At 36.6% G+C, this 16,181-nt stretch overlaps 1 protein-coding gene across 1 annotated transcript in view; it reads left to right on the top strand.

The window, feature by feature from the left end:
- The window catches only part of LOC150080604 (uncharacterized), a 138,855-nt gene that overhangs the window by 120,979 nt on the left and 1,695 nt on the right, over positions 1–16,181 (top strand). Inside the window, exon 7 of the mRNA XM_090380751.1 lies at positions 8,333–8,432. Within this exon, the coding sequence (XP_090236877.1) occupies positions 8,333–8,432 (100 nt within the window). The remainder of the gene's footprint in view (positions 1–8,332; positions 8,433–16,181) is intronic.

Below are 16,181 nucleotides of genomic sequence, written 5' to 3'. Positions count from 1 at the left end.
TCTCATAACAAGCATTTTGATACTTAATAAAAGTTCAGGGCTAAAAGCCTTTGACTTTGGGAAAATTTACAGACATATTAGTTAGTGCAAGTGCATTATGTCTGTATGCAATAAATTAACGGAATTTATTATAGTGGCATTGTTTCATTACATCTCATATTGTGAATACCTTCACAACAAGTTGTCTATCTGTTATACTGCAAATAAGTAATGCTTCCCCAATAGAGAAGATTAATGTTACTTATTCTCAGTGGATACCACCATCCAGATGGCTGTTTCAGGGCTATTTGGCCCCTCATCATTGAGTGGGTGGGTACTTGATGGTATTACAGCTGACAACCAAGTTTTAAAAAAAATTCTACAACATGAGATATGCCAAATAGTGTTTAGTAGTTTAATACTTAATAAAAGTTTAGGGCTGAAGCCTTGGACTGCAGGAAAATTTACAGACATAAGTTATAACCAGATTGGCAACTCATTGTGAAGGTATTCTTCATGATATGAGATATAATGAAACGATGCCACTATAATAACTTCAGTTAATTTACTGTGTATGGACACAATGCACTTTCACTAACTTATATGTCTGAAAATATATTTTAACTCACATGGATTTGTGAGATTGACGTTTCACTGTACCAGTTTCACTTGCAACCCTATGGATATTTTAAATGTCAATCACCCCTGAAAAGATTACAAACATTGATGCAATTGAATCATTGATTTTTGAAGTTGGAAGGTGCCAGAGTGGCAACAGACAAGTGTCCTTCCGTCTGAATTACTGAAAAGCTCTTTGAATAACAATAGCATCTTCCCTGAATACTATTTTTGATATTTCTTAGGTTTCTGTTGCACTTTTCTTAGTCTGAAACAAAATCTGATGCAAATTCATTGATAAGTAAAACCATTCATTTTGAAATGCACTGAAACCCATAAAACACCTTCTATTTAACAAGTGTCATGCGAAATTTTGTGACAAGTTGCAACTTGCTAAAACATTTCAATTTCGAGATACAAGCCAGTAGGTCTCTTCGCTCCCCTCTGACTTGTGTCACATAAACCTGAATTATTCGTTTTTATATTTTAATTTTTTTAGTGTGGGGGAACCCCCCCCCCCCACACGCCTTTTAATATTTTATTTATTTAATTTTTTTTGTGGGAGAGAACACCTCACATCCCCTTCTAATAATCAAAAGATGTACAAAAAATTATATTTTATTATCTAAAAACAAATTAATAACAAATCCATCATTTATATATTTGATTATAAACAACATATCTTGTCCAGTTTTTTGATTCATTTTCTGTTTAATACAAAGAGATTTTTAATTGCTTTCACTCTACTTAATGCAGCGTACAATTGTCCATGTGAAAAATGTGATGTTAAGTCAACACCAACCTTAGATAATGTTTGACCTTGACTTTTGTTTATTGTCATACTAAAAGTCAATTTCACAGGAGACAATGTTCATTGAAAATGAAGTTATATTCCCCTTCGTTTGAATACATATGAATCTGTGGATTGCTTTCGATCCAGCTCTGTCACCTCTGATATTTTCACAAACCAAACATTTCTTTCTTATTTCCACTACACAGTAATTTTTTATATCTAAGTTTCTTAAAACCATAACAGTTTTGTTTACCCTTAATAGTTTATGCACAGTTAAACCTGAAGGCTCCAGAGAATAAAGTGTTTTGGGTATTACAGAGTTGTATTCTTTATCATTACCACTATCTGGCATAATTTGGTCTGATGAATAAAATATTTTCAATTCTCCTGGAATCTTAATTTTGGAAAAAAAATTTCATTCAGCGAACAGTATTATTTGTTGCAGCTAAAATTCTGCATTGAAACTTTTCTTCCAAAGGGAATTTGATACTCCCATAAACATCATGTATTAAATTTCCTGAACTGCGAATATTTTCAGGAATCTCTATTTGATCATTTTCGTCTTTTACCACTTTATCATTTTTTACAATTTTTTTTCTTTTTTTTTTTTTTTATCAACGATTGGAGTTTCAGTAGAGTTATCAACAATTTTGGATTTGTTTTTTTTTTTTTTTTTTTTGCTCTTTTGGTATCTTTCTTTTCTTAATTGTTGAAACCTTATTATAATCACTTTTAGCATTAGCAGAGGCATATGATGCAAGAAAGCAAGCTTATGCAGCACCAGCCAAAAAAAAAAAAAAAAAAAAAAACCCACTCCCATTTCACCCCTTCATTCATTCCAAATACCTGTCCAGCTCAGCCTTAAATTATTTAGGCTATCAATTTCCACAACAAAAGATGGAAGTCTATTCCGCCAACCAACTACCCGCTGGCTAAAGGCAAACTTCCTCATATCTATCCTACATCTGTCTTTCCTCAATTTGAATTTATGCCCTCCCAGGTGATTATTCTGAGCAAGAGGAAGAATGCCATCAGCATTAAGCATGCTCAAACCATTCAAGACTTTATACATCCCAATCAGATCACCTCGCAAGTGCCTAGTCTCCAGACACTGTAATTTGCAAAATTTAAGCCTTTCTTCGTAAGAGCACCCCTTTGTTCTATTCACCAATCTTGTTGCCCTTCTCTGTACTCGTTCCAGCATCTCTACATCCTTCTTGAAATGAGGCCTCCAGACCTGTATACAGTACTCTAGGTGTGGCCTGACCATTGCCTTATACAAGGGAATAATCACCTCCTTATCCCTGCTAGAAAAATTCCTATATATCATCGACAATACACCATGAGCTACTCTTGCAGCCCGTCTGCACTGCTCAGAAAACTTCATATCTGCCTGCACAACCACCCCCAGGTCCCTTTCATTCTCTAACACTGTCAGTGTAGTACCACAGAGTTGATATGTCACTCTGGGGTTACTGCTTCTCATATGTAGTACTTTACATTTGTCAATGTTAAACTTCATTTGCCACCTCTCAGCCCATCTGCTCAACCTTTCCAGATCCTGTTGCAGTAGCATAGTGTCAGTAGTGTCCTTGACAACCCTGCCAACCTTTGTATCGTCTGCAAACTTGGACATTAAGCCTGATATACCATCATCAATATCATTTATAAATACAGAAAACAACAATGGACCCAACACTGAACCCTGAGGGACTCCACTAATAACATTAGTCCACAAAGAGCAGTGTCCATTGATTGCCACTCTCTGTCTTCTCCCACTCAACCATCCCTTTATCCATAGCAGAAATTTGCCTCCAATGCCACACTGCTCCAATTTGTTCAGCAGTCTTCCGTGTGCAACAGTAAACACTTTTTCTTTGATATTAGGATTTTTAAGTGCTGCTTCATACTCTTCAATATCTTTTCTTCTCAGCCTTTCTGATACGATCTTTCTCTTTTCTATTATTGCCATTATTAACAACCTTATTAATAATTAAAGAAACTTTTGAAAAATTGAATCGTTGCCTTGAGATATGTAGAATTCTACAATTAAAAACACTAAAAATTAAACTCCGCAATTAACAACAGCTGAACTGTCAACATTGTGTGATGTCATAATGCTATTAAACGCTATCAGATAATGAGTCACCATTATTGTATATGCAGCTTAATTTAAGAATAATGTGCCTAGGAATGGTCTTTGAGACAGACTTGTCGATCACTTTGTTGTAGTATGATGCAATAGCAGCTAGCCCTGCCTAGGGGAAAGCAAAAAGTGTGCACATCAAAAAGTCTTATTTTCTGAAATATTCTTTTATATATAGATAGTCAGCACCCAAACAATTTGATTGCACCTCACTTACACATGTATGTATTGAGGTATGGAGGCTGGAGAATATGTAATCAGAATCAATCCCTAGATATTTGCCAAGGTCCAAAAAATGATTTGCTTAAAATCTGCTTTTGATCCAACTTTCATCTCTCATAATTCCAAAACTATACATATATATATATATATTTCTGTGGTACTGACTATGGAATCAAAATTAAATCTGAAACCTTATTAGGGACTAGCAGAATATGCATTGAAAATCTGATATTGATCGGACTTTTCTCTCTTGAGTAATTCCCTGTCTAAACCATATCTTTATTTATATAGAGGATTTGAAATTTTATGGGAAAAAATGTCAGATTTCGGTTGGTCTGGTTTTAAAATTGAAATGTCTTGACAAATCTTTCTGAACGATCCAAATATAAAATTTCACTTTTTAGTATTTTAAATAATGAAAACATGAAAGATGATATTCACCTAAGACATTTGCTACTCTGGGAATCAAGATATATATTTTTCAATTTGGTGCACTACGAAGTGTGCCAAATTTGAAATAAATTTTGAAAAAATTTGAAAATGTAAGGGAATAATAGTATTGTTTATATATGTATAATTTTTTTTATTTTTTGGAAGTTTAAAGTTTTGCATACTTATATCGAATTAATGATTTAAAAAATGTGTTTTCTACATCTCTTATTTAAAAAAAAAAAAACCTTAATTCTGCTGAAAATTAAAAGGAAAAAAAAATTTATACATAAAGTATAAATTTTGGTCTGTTAATCTCTTCCATATTCCAGTTTAAAAGACCATTAAGCACACAAAATTACAAACATGCATAAGCACATTTATTATTTCTGCTTATTATATGTACAAATAAAAAAATTAAAATTTTTTTTTCTCTACACATACACAGGGTGATTCACTACCAGTGCGACAAACTTGCAGGAGGTGTAGGGGGCACAAAGACGAATCGAAATCACATAGCATTGAAGGGTCTGAAATGCCTTCATCATGCGGTAGAGGACGTTGAATGGGGGGTCGCGTGAACAGCGATCAGCATTTGCGAACCGTTTCTGTTGAAGGAACCAAGTAGCAAAAGTCCTCTGGGGTGGATAATCCGCAGGCTCCAATGATTGGACGCGTTGCAGATGGTATGAACTCATTTGGTTTGTTGACAGTATCCTCCATACGGTGGATTGGGAAATACCCAATCGTTGGCCTATCGCTCGAGTACTCGTACTTGGATTGCCTTCTGCAAGACGTAGGACATTCTCCTCATTGTCTGCTGTCCTCGTTGTTCGCTCTCGATTCATGGTACCTCTTGTGAAACAACCAGTCTCACGTAACCTTCTGTTCACACGTGCGAAAATCGTATGATGAGGAGCACGCCTGTGCGGGAAACGTTCCTGGTACAAGTGCAGAGCGACGCGCTCGTTACAGTCCGCAGCTCCATACGCGAGGTGCATGTCGGCCAGTTCAACGTTTGAACACTCGTCCATCCTACTGCTTCGGGAACTGGTTCGCAAATGCTGACTTCCAGTGGGATCGCTGTTCACGCAACCTCCCGTTCAACGTCCTCTACCGCATGACGAAGGCATTTCGGACCCTGCAATGCTATGTGATTCCGATTCGTCTTTGTGCCCCCTACACTTCCTGCAAGTTTGTCGCACTGGTAGTGAATCACCCTGTGTGTATATATATATATATACACACACACATACATAAAGGTAGCCCTCGTTTTGCATTGGTCCGATTTGCGCCGATTCGCAATAGCACCGATCACTAACCACAATGCCATTTTTATTTATTTATTTTTGCAATTTTTTATAAATTGAAAGTTTAAAATCGTCAGACAAAATTTATCGGAATCATACTGTGCTATGTATTGTGCACTGTTCACATGATTTAGGACAATCTAAGCCAATCAGCAATAAGCACATTTGTATCAGAGACGAGAAAGATTCCCGCCCTCGAGTAACCACTCGTGGATGCAGGTAGAAATGTCCGTGCGGTGAAGCAGTCTGTTGGTTATTGTTTACGCTGTTTACACGTGTTAGACATTTATTATGCTACCATTTTTTTATTAATTGTCCTATTAATAAATTGTGTTATGAAGTTTTTAATTTAATAGAATAAAGACACACCATGTCTGGTAAAAGTAGTTAATTGAATCCTAGTGCAATATTCGGAGGATATAATCTGATGAAAGCCGCCCTAATATTTGTAGGGCTATGACTATGCCTCCATTGACTATTACTACAACTATGAAGAATACTAATAAAATAAAGCAATCAATGCAAAGTAGTAGGTAAAATTTTTGGTGCCCAGAACCTAACCCTGTGATTTCCGATTGACTCCATTATATAAAGGGTTCCATTTGCACCTGTCCTCCCAGGAACCTAACCCCAACATAAATCGAGGGCTACCTGTGTGTGTGTGTGTGTGTGTGTGTGTGTGTGTGTGTGTGTGTGTGTGTGTGTGTGTGTGTGTGTAAAGTAAAGTAAAGTGCAGCCATTATCAACCCACTGCAGGGTGGAAGCCTCCTCAACAATTCATGCTGAGGGAAATGGACCATAATCTGCCACGCTGGTCCAGTGTGGGTTGGCAGATCGACCGTATTCAGCAGTCAGGGGCTTGAACCCCGGTCTACTCAAAGAGCGTGTGCTACTGCACTCCCGCTCCTGCCCACTCGGCTACGGAGGCCGTTGTGTATATGTGTATGTATATATATATATATATATATATATATATATATATATATATATATATATATATATATATATATATATATATATATATATATATGTTTTTCTCTACACACACACATATATATATATATACAGGGTGCCACAAAAGTCTGTACTCATCCTTGTACATTCATACAAAGATCTATCCACTTTCATAGATTGGTGATTGTTCGGTGCAATACATTGTCTGAACATTTTTTTCTAGAGGAATATCTTCAACATAAGATTCTAAAATTTGTTTGAGCATATGCAAGTAATTTTTCCTGTAACATTTCTCTCAAAAAAATAAGATCCCATCAACTTGCAGTCATGGATGGTGCACCAAACTGCAACTTTAGAATTAGTTTGTGAGTAGCCTTCAACCATCCAATTGGGATTGGTATCATTCTAATATCGACAGTTATGCCATTTAACAGAACCATCCAATCAAAGCAGACCTCATCACTGAACATAACATCTGATAGCAGTTGGGTGCACATGTAACATGTAAATTCTGTGATAGTCACAGAATTCCACCTATCTGTCGGTGTCATCTTTTTGTAATTCCTGAAACAGTTGTACTTTGTAAGGAAGGAATTTGTTTCGTTTCAAAATCCTTGCAGCAGACATTCAGCTAATATCGACTTCCTGGTCAAGTTTCCTCACAGATTTTGGGGGGAGGACTCCTTTTAATGGTTTCAAGAGTAATAGCAGAGGTTTCATCACCTGTGAATGTCAAGGACAACCACTATGTGGCTCGTCAAAAACATTTCATCTTTAAACAGTCAAGTAATTTCCTAACAAATTACTGACAGGGTTTGTTTTAAATTTTGTTTTTAATTTTTAAAATAAAATTTAAAATATAATAATCATAATATTTATTAATGATATTAGTAATAATGTAATATACCCTATGAGTATGGGGTATATTACATTACATTATGTCACACTTTGTGTATTAGATACTGTTATTCACTTGAATTTTTTAATTTATTTCAAATTTGGAATGTATTATTATTTCAAATTCTTCATAGTGTGCCAAATTGAAACAAACTTATAGAGATGTTCACAGAGTAATGATGATAGACATCATTAGCCAAATTCACATTTCATGTTCTCTCCTTTATTTATGCAAAAGCAATAACATCTTTCAAAACCATTCTTGTAACACTAGATGCTTCTATAACTAGTGGGAGAGGAAAAGCAAGTAACCTGAAACTGTAAAACAAATGATACTTTGGGTAATTTGAAACTGGAGTTTCAGCAAGTTGAAATGCCTTGCCACTCTGATTTTTCCTTGGAGTTACAAGGAGCATAGCTCCACACCTGTCAAGTTCTTGCATTCAGTTAGTCTGTGAAAACCATTAAAAAAAAAGAAGTCAAGAGCTAATGCAGTAAAAGTTTGACTGTGTTTAGGAAGGTAGAAAAATAGATTTTTAATCATTGATTACTGATAATGTGGTTGGTCATTTGGAGAAGCACTTGTGTCAGGTACAGGGCTATCGCCCCTTTAATTGTACTATAAATTTGGCAAAAGCATTGGATCAAATTGTAAAGACAAAAATCATTTGGCAGTGGTGTAGGCTGATGCTCATGTTCACACAAAGGTCAATATCATTCTTCTTCCCAAAAATGAAAATTGAATGTTTCAAAAAAGGAAACTTTCTATATGTCTACAATGGTTTATGGATGATTTATCCTGCAGTTTTGTTGATTTATATGTTTATTTGCTTATTCATTCAAAATTAACTTTTACAAATAAAAAATAATTAAGTCATATTTAGTTCTGTGTTTTTTTTTTTTTTTTTTCCCTTAACAAAATGATCCATAAGCTTTCTTATAAAGAAGGTAATGGGAGTTAACTCTGATATATATAATTTTCAGACCAGTTGTTGAAGAGGAAAATTCAGATTTTCTGCTGGAGTCTCATAAAATTTCCAGAGAACTCTTGAATGACTCTTCATTTGAGAAATGTGAATCTGAGGTAAGCACACTTGTCTTAAGTGATTTTTGAAAGGCATTACTTAGTGAAATCAAATGAAAGAGGAGAAGAAGAGCACTATATGTTAGTAATGCTGGTGTATTTCTGGTGAGTCACAGTAATTTAAGCATGTTCTTGGTGACAATTCACAAACCACAGAATAAATGCCATTAATAAATGCTCTTTGTTGAACTTAAATACAACACTCTCCAGACATTAATACAAGTCTAAGAAGTTACTGATTAAGAGCAATCTGGTACATGTGTTCAAAAACAGTCTTGGTACAGATCACCCCATCCCCTTCCCCAGAATCCCAGACACTGGCTTTTACACTCAGTAGAACAAAAACAATGGACTATTCAAGCAGAGCTAACACAGACAATCATACCAGCCAGGCCATCTTCGGCTACAGAAATTGACAACATATCTCAAAACATTCCCCTCACAGTTCAGTAATGCTGCTGCCAGAAACAGCAAAATTTTTTCATCATCGTATTTTTCAACACCAGAATGCTCTCTCACTTCTGGTTTAGAACCCTTCAGACAATTAGTGTGTCTCGGACAGTGATCAGCAGTAATTGCAAACACATGACAACTTTTTTTTTTTTTATGAAAAACCCCAAACACGAAAGGTATCAAAACCTATAGTACAGTAATACCCCGACTTACGCGAACTCGGAGTTACGCGGTTCTTGATTTTTTCGTTTGGCAACGCTGCTGCCCACTATCTTCAAGGTCGTTTTTCATATGTTATCGATATACGGTGCGACGGCGGAGAATGAGAGCGAAAGATGAACAAAATTCAACTTTGCTGCTTTTATGTTTTTATATCAGTGAAGGGGAAACACATTTCACCATAATAACGTAAAAACCAACACAATTCCAGCTATCGGTATGCAATTAGATCGAGTTTACTACCAGTTTATAACAGATTCCACTAGCAGAAACACAACTGGATTGTTATTGTTTTATGGTAGTAACCCCTAGAAATGTGAGGTGTTAATAGTGTATCTCTGCCTTTATGGTGTTGTTTATTCAGTTGCTACATGCGTGCAGCTTTGTTTATGCGTATCAAGCGTGCCTCCTCGTTTTGTAATTGTGCTTTATTCCCTAAAAATGAGTAAAATACTTAAAAGGTGTGAAAAGGAAGCGTACTGGTGAAGACACTGCAGATTCAGAGAGAAAAAGAAAAGCAATTATCGATAAACAGAGGCGGACTGGGTCAAAAATTCTTACCCGGGAAAATTTATAGTGGCCTCATACTATGGTTTATGGCCAAAATCACACCGGCCCACCGGGGTTTCCCCGGTAAGGCTTATGGCCAGTCTGCCTCTGTCGATAGAGAAAAAATATGAAATTGTGAAACGCTTTGAGGGAAATGAAAGACCATGTGATATTGCACGTGCTACAGGCCTAAATGAAGCAACGGCGAAAAGCACATGACAATTGCAAACTTGACAGGTTGAAAATTGAAAAGGGCTCAATTGTAAATGGCTTAAAATTTTTAGAAAACAGACTCCAACGAAGAACGCATTATAGCTACAAAGCAAGGAATAAAAAAATTATTAGCTTGCAACGAAGAAATCCTGCGTGAAAAAAAGAAGGCGCTGTGTTGTCACAAGAATTTGTTAGATTTTATGAAGCCATTGACATCGAAATAACTTTTTTACGTAAGTCATTTGTTTTTTAATACATATTTTTTATTAATATGTATAAAGAACTGCAATTTTATTAATATTTTTCTTCTAAACTAGTGTTTTTGTTAGTCCTTGGTCCCAATTAAGCAAAATTTATATGTATTTATATGCAAAGTTGTACCCCGACTTACGCGAATTCGACTTACGCGATTTTCGTCGGACCCACCTATCGCATAACTTCGGGGTATTACTGTACTTAGTACCGTGCATGGGTTGAAGGAGAAGTATGGGGGGAGGGGGATGCCGGAAACTTTGCTCTAGAGACTAAACATGGGTTTCACCGGTTGATGAAGTCATCTACCACCTGTAACTAAAGCAAGCTCTGCAATCCCATAATCTTTTGGGCATTACATTATTTCAAATAACATAAAACGGGTTTGTTTATTGTTAACTTTTTTTTTTTTTCCAGCCTGTTCATAAATATTTAAATATTTTGTACTGATAATGTAAACCAGAATTAGCAGCTTTTACAAGAACATCTGATCTGTTGATTTAAATTTAATGCCGTTATTGCTGGCATTTAAACCAGAATTTCTAACAATAAACCAGTAATGCCATTTTATTGTTCATGTTGGGGAACAATAAACAAGCATTACTAACACAAGGTGAAGTGCTCCTTTTTTCATCTTTCATGCACACTTTTTAAATTAGAACTTCTCATTATCATCTTTTAAAGTAGAACAGTAGTAGCCTGGATTTTATTTTTAACTGTGGTAAAATGGAATTTTACTCTTCCTATTCTTTGTAAAAATGATACATAGTTTGTATTTTCTTTTGTAGCAGTTGTGCACAGATATTACCACCCTGAAAAAAAAACAGAATGCAACTATCTTTAAAACTGTCAAGTATGGTTTTATAGTTTAAAAGATCATAGATAATCAGCTGGTTTAAACATGCTGAAAACATGTTTAAACGGTCCATATAAAATGACAGAAACATCATGTGATTTTGCAATTTTATATATATATGGTGTGTGTGTGTGTTGCAACTTATTCAGCATGATATGTCACTGTCTGGCACGCATTTGGAGAGGTGTGGGTATTTCAATCTGCACAACATGCATATCAGTCCAGAAACACTCTTAAGATATAATTTGTATTAATAGTGGCATATGATGTAAGAAAGAAAGTTTATGCAGCAACGGCCAAAAGAAAAAAAAAAAAAAAATCTCATTTCACCTATACATCTCCAATAGTTTTAGTTCTTCCTTGAATTTATTCAGACTATCAAATTTAACAAAAATGGATGGAAGCTTGTTCCAACAATAAATCACCTGTTGGCTGAAAGCAAATTTCTGCGCATCTATTTTGCAACCATCCTTCCACAGTTTTTTTTTTTTTTTTTGGCCCCGGATGCCAAGCGTTTTCCGTGGCCAAGCGATTTTCTGAGCTCTATAAAGCGATTCAAAGCGTTCTCCTTTAAAGGAATCACTCTTCTTTTAAGTTCCCCGTTAGTTTCTCTTAAGTTCTTAAAAAAAAAAGCACTGTAGACTTCATCTTACAAGTTGTAAGTTAAGTCAGGAAAGAAAAGACAACTTTCCTTTTAATTTTATTAGAGTTACTAACCCAACTAACCTAACAACCGCTTGGCCACTCGTGGCATTACTCCTGCCTCCCCGTGGCGGGGCCGGTAACCTGAGTGGGAAAGCAAACCCTCAGGGCCAAAAGGAGTACAAAATGGACAAAGAAACCTTTCCCTCACTTGATCAGTTGAGATCACCTACTGATCAAGACCAACCCGATCATGACACTTATCAAAATCAAAATAAAAGACAAAAAACAGATCTATGTCAACAAGATCACCCAGCCTTTCTCCTTATTCATTCTGTATCAGACTCTCCTGTTAGCAAATTATCCCCATTTCTAATCCAGAAATGCTTGGAAAATGCTGCAGGACCACCGAAGATGGTAAAGCGATTACAGTCTGGAGATCTGCTGGTAGAGACAATGAAGCCAAAACACTCGGAATTATTATTAAAACTGACTACTTTTGGTGGAATTCCTGTGAAAATAACGCCTCATGCCACTCTGAATACATCAAAAGGAGTTATAGCAGAGTGGGATCTGATTAACATCTCAGAGGATGAAATTGTACAAGAATTGACAGATCAAAAAGTAATACATGCAAAAAGAATATTAATCCGGAAAGATGGAGAATTAAAGCCAACAAGGAACATAATACTGACCTTTAGTACCCCAAACTTACCAACAATGGTTAAAGCAGGGTATCTGAATTGTCGTATCCGTCCATATATACCGAATCCCATCAGATGTTACAAATGCCAGAAATATGGACACTCCCAGGTAGCATGCCGTGGCACTATGATTTGCCCAAACTGTGGCTCAACAGAACACACTCAAGCTGATTGTACCGTAACCTCCTTCACCTGTCCCAATTGCAAAGGTAACCATCCGGCATATTCCAAAAATTGTGAAATGTGGAAAGTGGGGAAAGAAATACAAAAATACAAAACAGAAAAGAAAGTAACGTATCAGGAAGCCAAAAAGCACATCATGCAGTTTATGCCAAAACGCACGTATGCACAAGCAATCCAACAAAATCATTCTATTGCTACTCAAACTGACATTGCAGTCCCTCCAAACATTTCTTTTGCAGATTGGGCCAGGTCTGTGCTTAATGCTAAGCCACAACCTGCCAAACACAAGCAACTGGAACAAGGAATTAATACACCTATTTCAGTTCCTCCTAACGTGCCTGAAACTACAAAAAAGCAGAAAAAACAGTACCTACAGACCATGCTCAGACCAAGAAACAATTCCCTATACATATGGATGTTGACAACAAAACTGACCAAGAAGAAACTATATTAGAACTTCATGCAGAAGAACACATGGATACAGAGAGACCGGTTTTCCCCAAAAAAGACAGAAATAAATCAGATCGTTACAAACAAACTGCTTCAAAAAAACAGACGGATCTAAACACAACTCCTAAAAGCAAGTAATGCAGCACATACTTCAATGGAATTGCAGAGGCATACGAGCCAATATTGATGATATATATGACCTGGTTAATAAGTACAATCCAGTGAGTGTTTGTCTGCAAGAAACAAATTTAACACCACAGGTAACTCTCTCAATTAGAAACTTCACAATGTACAGAAAAGACAGGAATACTGCAAAATCCGCACATGGAGGAGTAGCAATACTAGTTAACTCTAAAATCCCAGTTCGACATATCTCTCTACAGACTGACTTAGAAGCTGTTGCTGTGCGTATTGCGCTTGGAATAACACTAACTCTTGTTTCAATATACCTCCCACCAAACAGACTTTTCATGCTTAAAGAACTAGAAGATCTTATAGCACAATTGCCAAAACCTTTCTGCCTTTTGGGAGATTTCAATGGGCATCACCCGTTGTGGGGATCTTCAAGCATGGATAAAAGAGGACATATGATAGAGACATTACTGAATCAACAGCAGTTAACCTTGCTAAATACTGGCCATCACACTTATGTCCATCTACCCACAGGCTCCTCTTCAGCAATTGATCTGTCAATCTGTTCTCCCATACTGTTCCCCAGTATGGAGTGGTTAACCTTATATGATCCACACAACAGCGATCATTTTCCAATTATATGTAAAATTCAAACAAAACAATCCCATTCTCCAGATTACAGAGTAAAATGGAAATTCACGAAAGCGAACTGGACAAAATATTCATTCTGTGTTTATTTTGATGATCAATTTATTAGAACACAACCAATAGATAAAGTCACAGAGCACATCACCGCACAAATTTTGGCAGCAGCTTCTGAGGCAATTCCTCAATCCTCTGGAAACCAAAAAAGACATGCAAAACACTGGTGGAATGAGGCCTGTAACAGTGCAAAACGAGAAAGAAATAAAGCTTGGAACCTGTTTCGTAGATTTCCTACAACAGCCAACCTCATTTTATATAAAAAACAGAAGGCAAGGGCACGACAAATCAGGAAACAAGCCAAAAAAGAAGCGTGGATAACATTTGCCAGTACCATCACGAAGGACACCAGCAGTCGGCTAATATGGAAGAAAATCCAACAATTAAATAATAAGTATATTCCCTTTTCTGCTCCAATCTTGATTAAGAATGGACGAGAACTGTCCTCCCCAAAGGAAATATGTGATTTCCTTGGAGAGACCTTCAGTCAAATATCATCAGCTTCTGCGTACGACAATCCTTTCCTGAAAATCAAAACCTCTGCAGAAAAATATAAATTAAATTTCAACACCAACCAATCCCTTCCTTATAATCAACCATTCATCCTAGCTGAACTCCAAGAAGCTCTGAACAGATCAGCAAACAGCTCAGCAGGACCGGACGGAATCTACTATATAATGCTTAAACACCTAAATAATACAGCTTTAAGATTATTACTAGTATTCTACAACAGGATATTTCTTGAATGTGTTTATCCTTCCTCATGGCATCATTCTGTAATTCTTGCCTTTCCAAAACCAGGAAAGGATCAATCGCTTCCACAAAACTACCGACCAATTTCCCTAACCAGCTGTTTGAGTAAAACACTAGAAAAAATGATACATAGGAGATTAAAATGGATACTAGAAAGCAAAATGCTACTAAATATCAACCAATATGGCTTCAGACAAAACAGATCCTGTTTGGACCTTATGATAAGAGCCGAAACTAACATTCGGAATGCATATGTTAAAAATGAACATCTGGTAATGGTGAGTCTAGATATTGAAAAGGCATTCGATACCACATGGAGGTATGGCATTCTTCGAGAGCTGTATACCCTAGGATTGAGAGGACAGATACCTCAATTCATCCAGAACTTTCTCAAGTGTAGAACCTTTCAAGTTCGTCACCAGAATGTACTTTCACAATATTTTATTCAAGAAGAAGGGGTGCCTCAAGGGTCCATACTTAGTCCTACCCTCTTCGCAATTAGACTAAATACCATGACACAGAATATCCCCAAAACCGTAGAAATATATATGTATGCCGACGATCTTGCTATATCATGCCATTCACCAACCATTAACAGCATAGAGAGACAGTTACAACTTACCATAAATAAGTTAGAGACATGGACTGTACAAAATGGTTATCGCCTGTCAAAACAAAAGACAATTGCAGTTCATTTCTGTAAAAAGCGCAATTTACATCCAGAGCCTGAACTTAAATTAAAAAACCAACCGATCCCTCTTGCCAGCAATATCCGCTTTTTAGGTTTAATATTAGATACTAAACTCAATTTTGCCATGCACATAACTTATCTCAGAACTCTCTGCATGAGAAAACTCAATATACTCAGAGCCATCTCTGCCATGGCATGGGGTGCAGATAGATGCACTCTCCTACATTTGTATCGTTCGCTCATCAGGTCTCGTCTAGATTATGGTTCAATAGTATACGACTCAGCTAGGAAAACTGTACTTACAAGACTGAATACAATACAGCACAGTGCTCTTCGCACTGCTCTTGGAGCTTTCCGAACATCTCCGGTCCAAAGTCTCTATATAGAGGCATACGAACTACCACTCCACCTCAGAAGGAAAATGTTACTCCTCACCTATGCAGCCAGGATTAAAAGCCTTCCAGATCATCCGAATCAACCGCTGCTTTTCAATCCTGAAAGGGTAACATTCTATAACAATAAACCCACTGAAAATAGACCAACTGGTATTAGACTACAAGATGTGATGCATAGCTGGAATGTTCATTTTGAAAACACACTCAAAGAAACCAAAATATCTGATCCGTCTTGGTCCTCAAACCCACCTCACTGTGATACCTATTTCCAACAATGGGGAAAAAAGTCCATGGAAAGCTGTTACATCAAGCAACTGCACGAAGCACATGCCGCTAGCAATGCGCAGAGCTGCTTAATATATACAGATGGCTCAAAATCAGATGATGCCGTAGGTGCTGCAGCAGTCTTTCCCACATTTACAGTATCTGTATCTCTCCCGGCTGAATGTAGCAGTTATACTGCAGAACTTTATGCAATCCACCTAGCTATATACAATATCAATATCTGTCTCAACACTAATAGTTTAATATATACAGACTCCATGAGTGCGCTTT

Source organism: Mastigoproctus giganteus, chromosome 9, assembly GCF_048544385.1.
Source record: "Mastigoproctus giganteus isolate SK-2022 chromosome 9, ASM4854438v1, whole genome shotgun sequence".
In the NCBI taxonomy this organism is placed as follows: domain Eukaryota; kingdom Metazoa; phylum Arthropoda; class Arachnida; order Uropygi; family Thelyphonidae; genus Mastigoproctus; species Mastigoproctus giganteus.
This window is presented reverse-complemented; position numbering and strand designations above follow the sequence as displayed.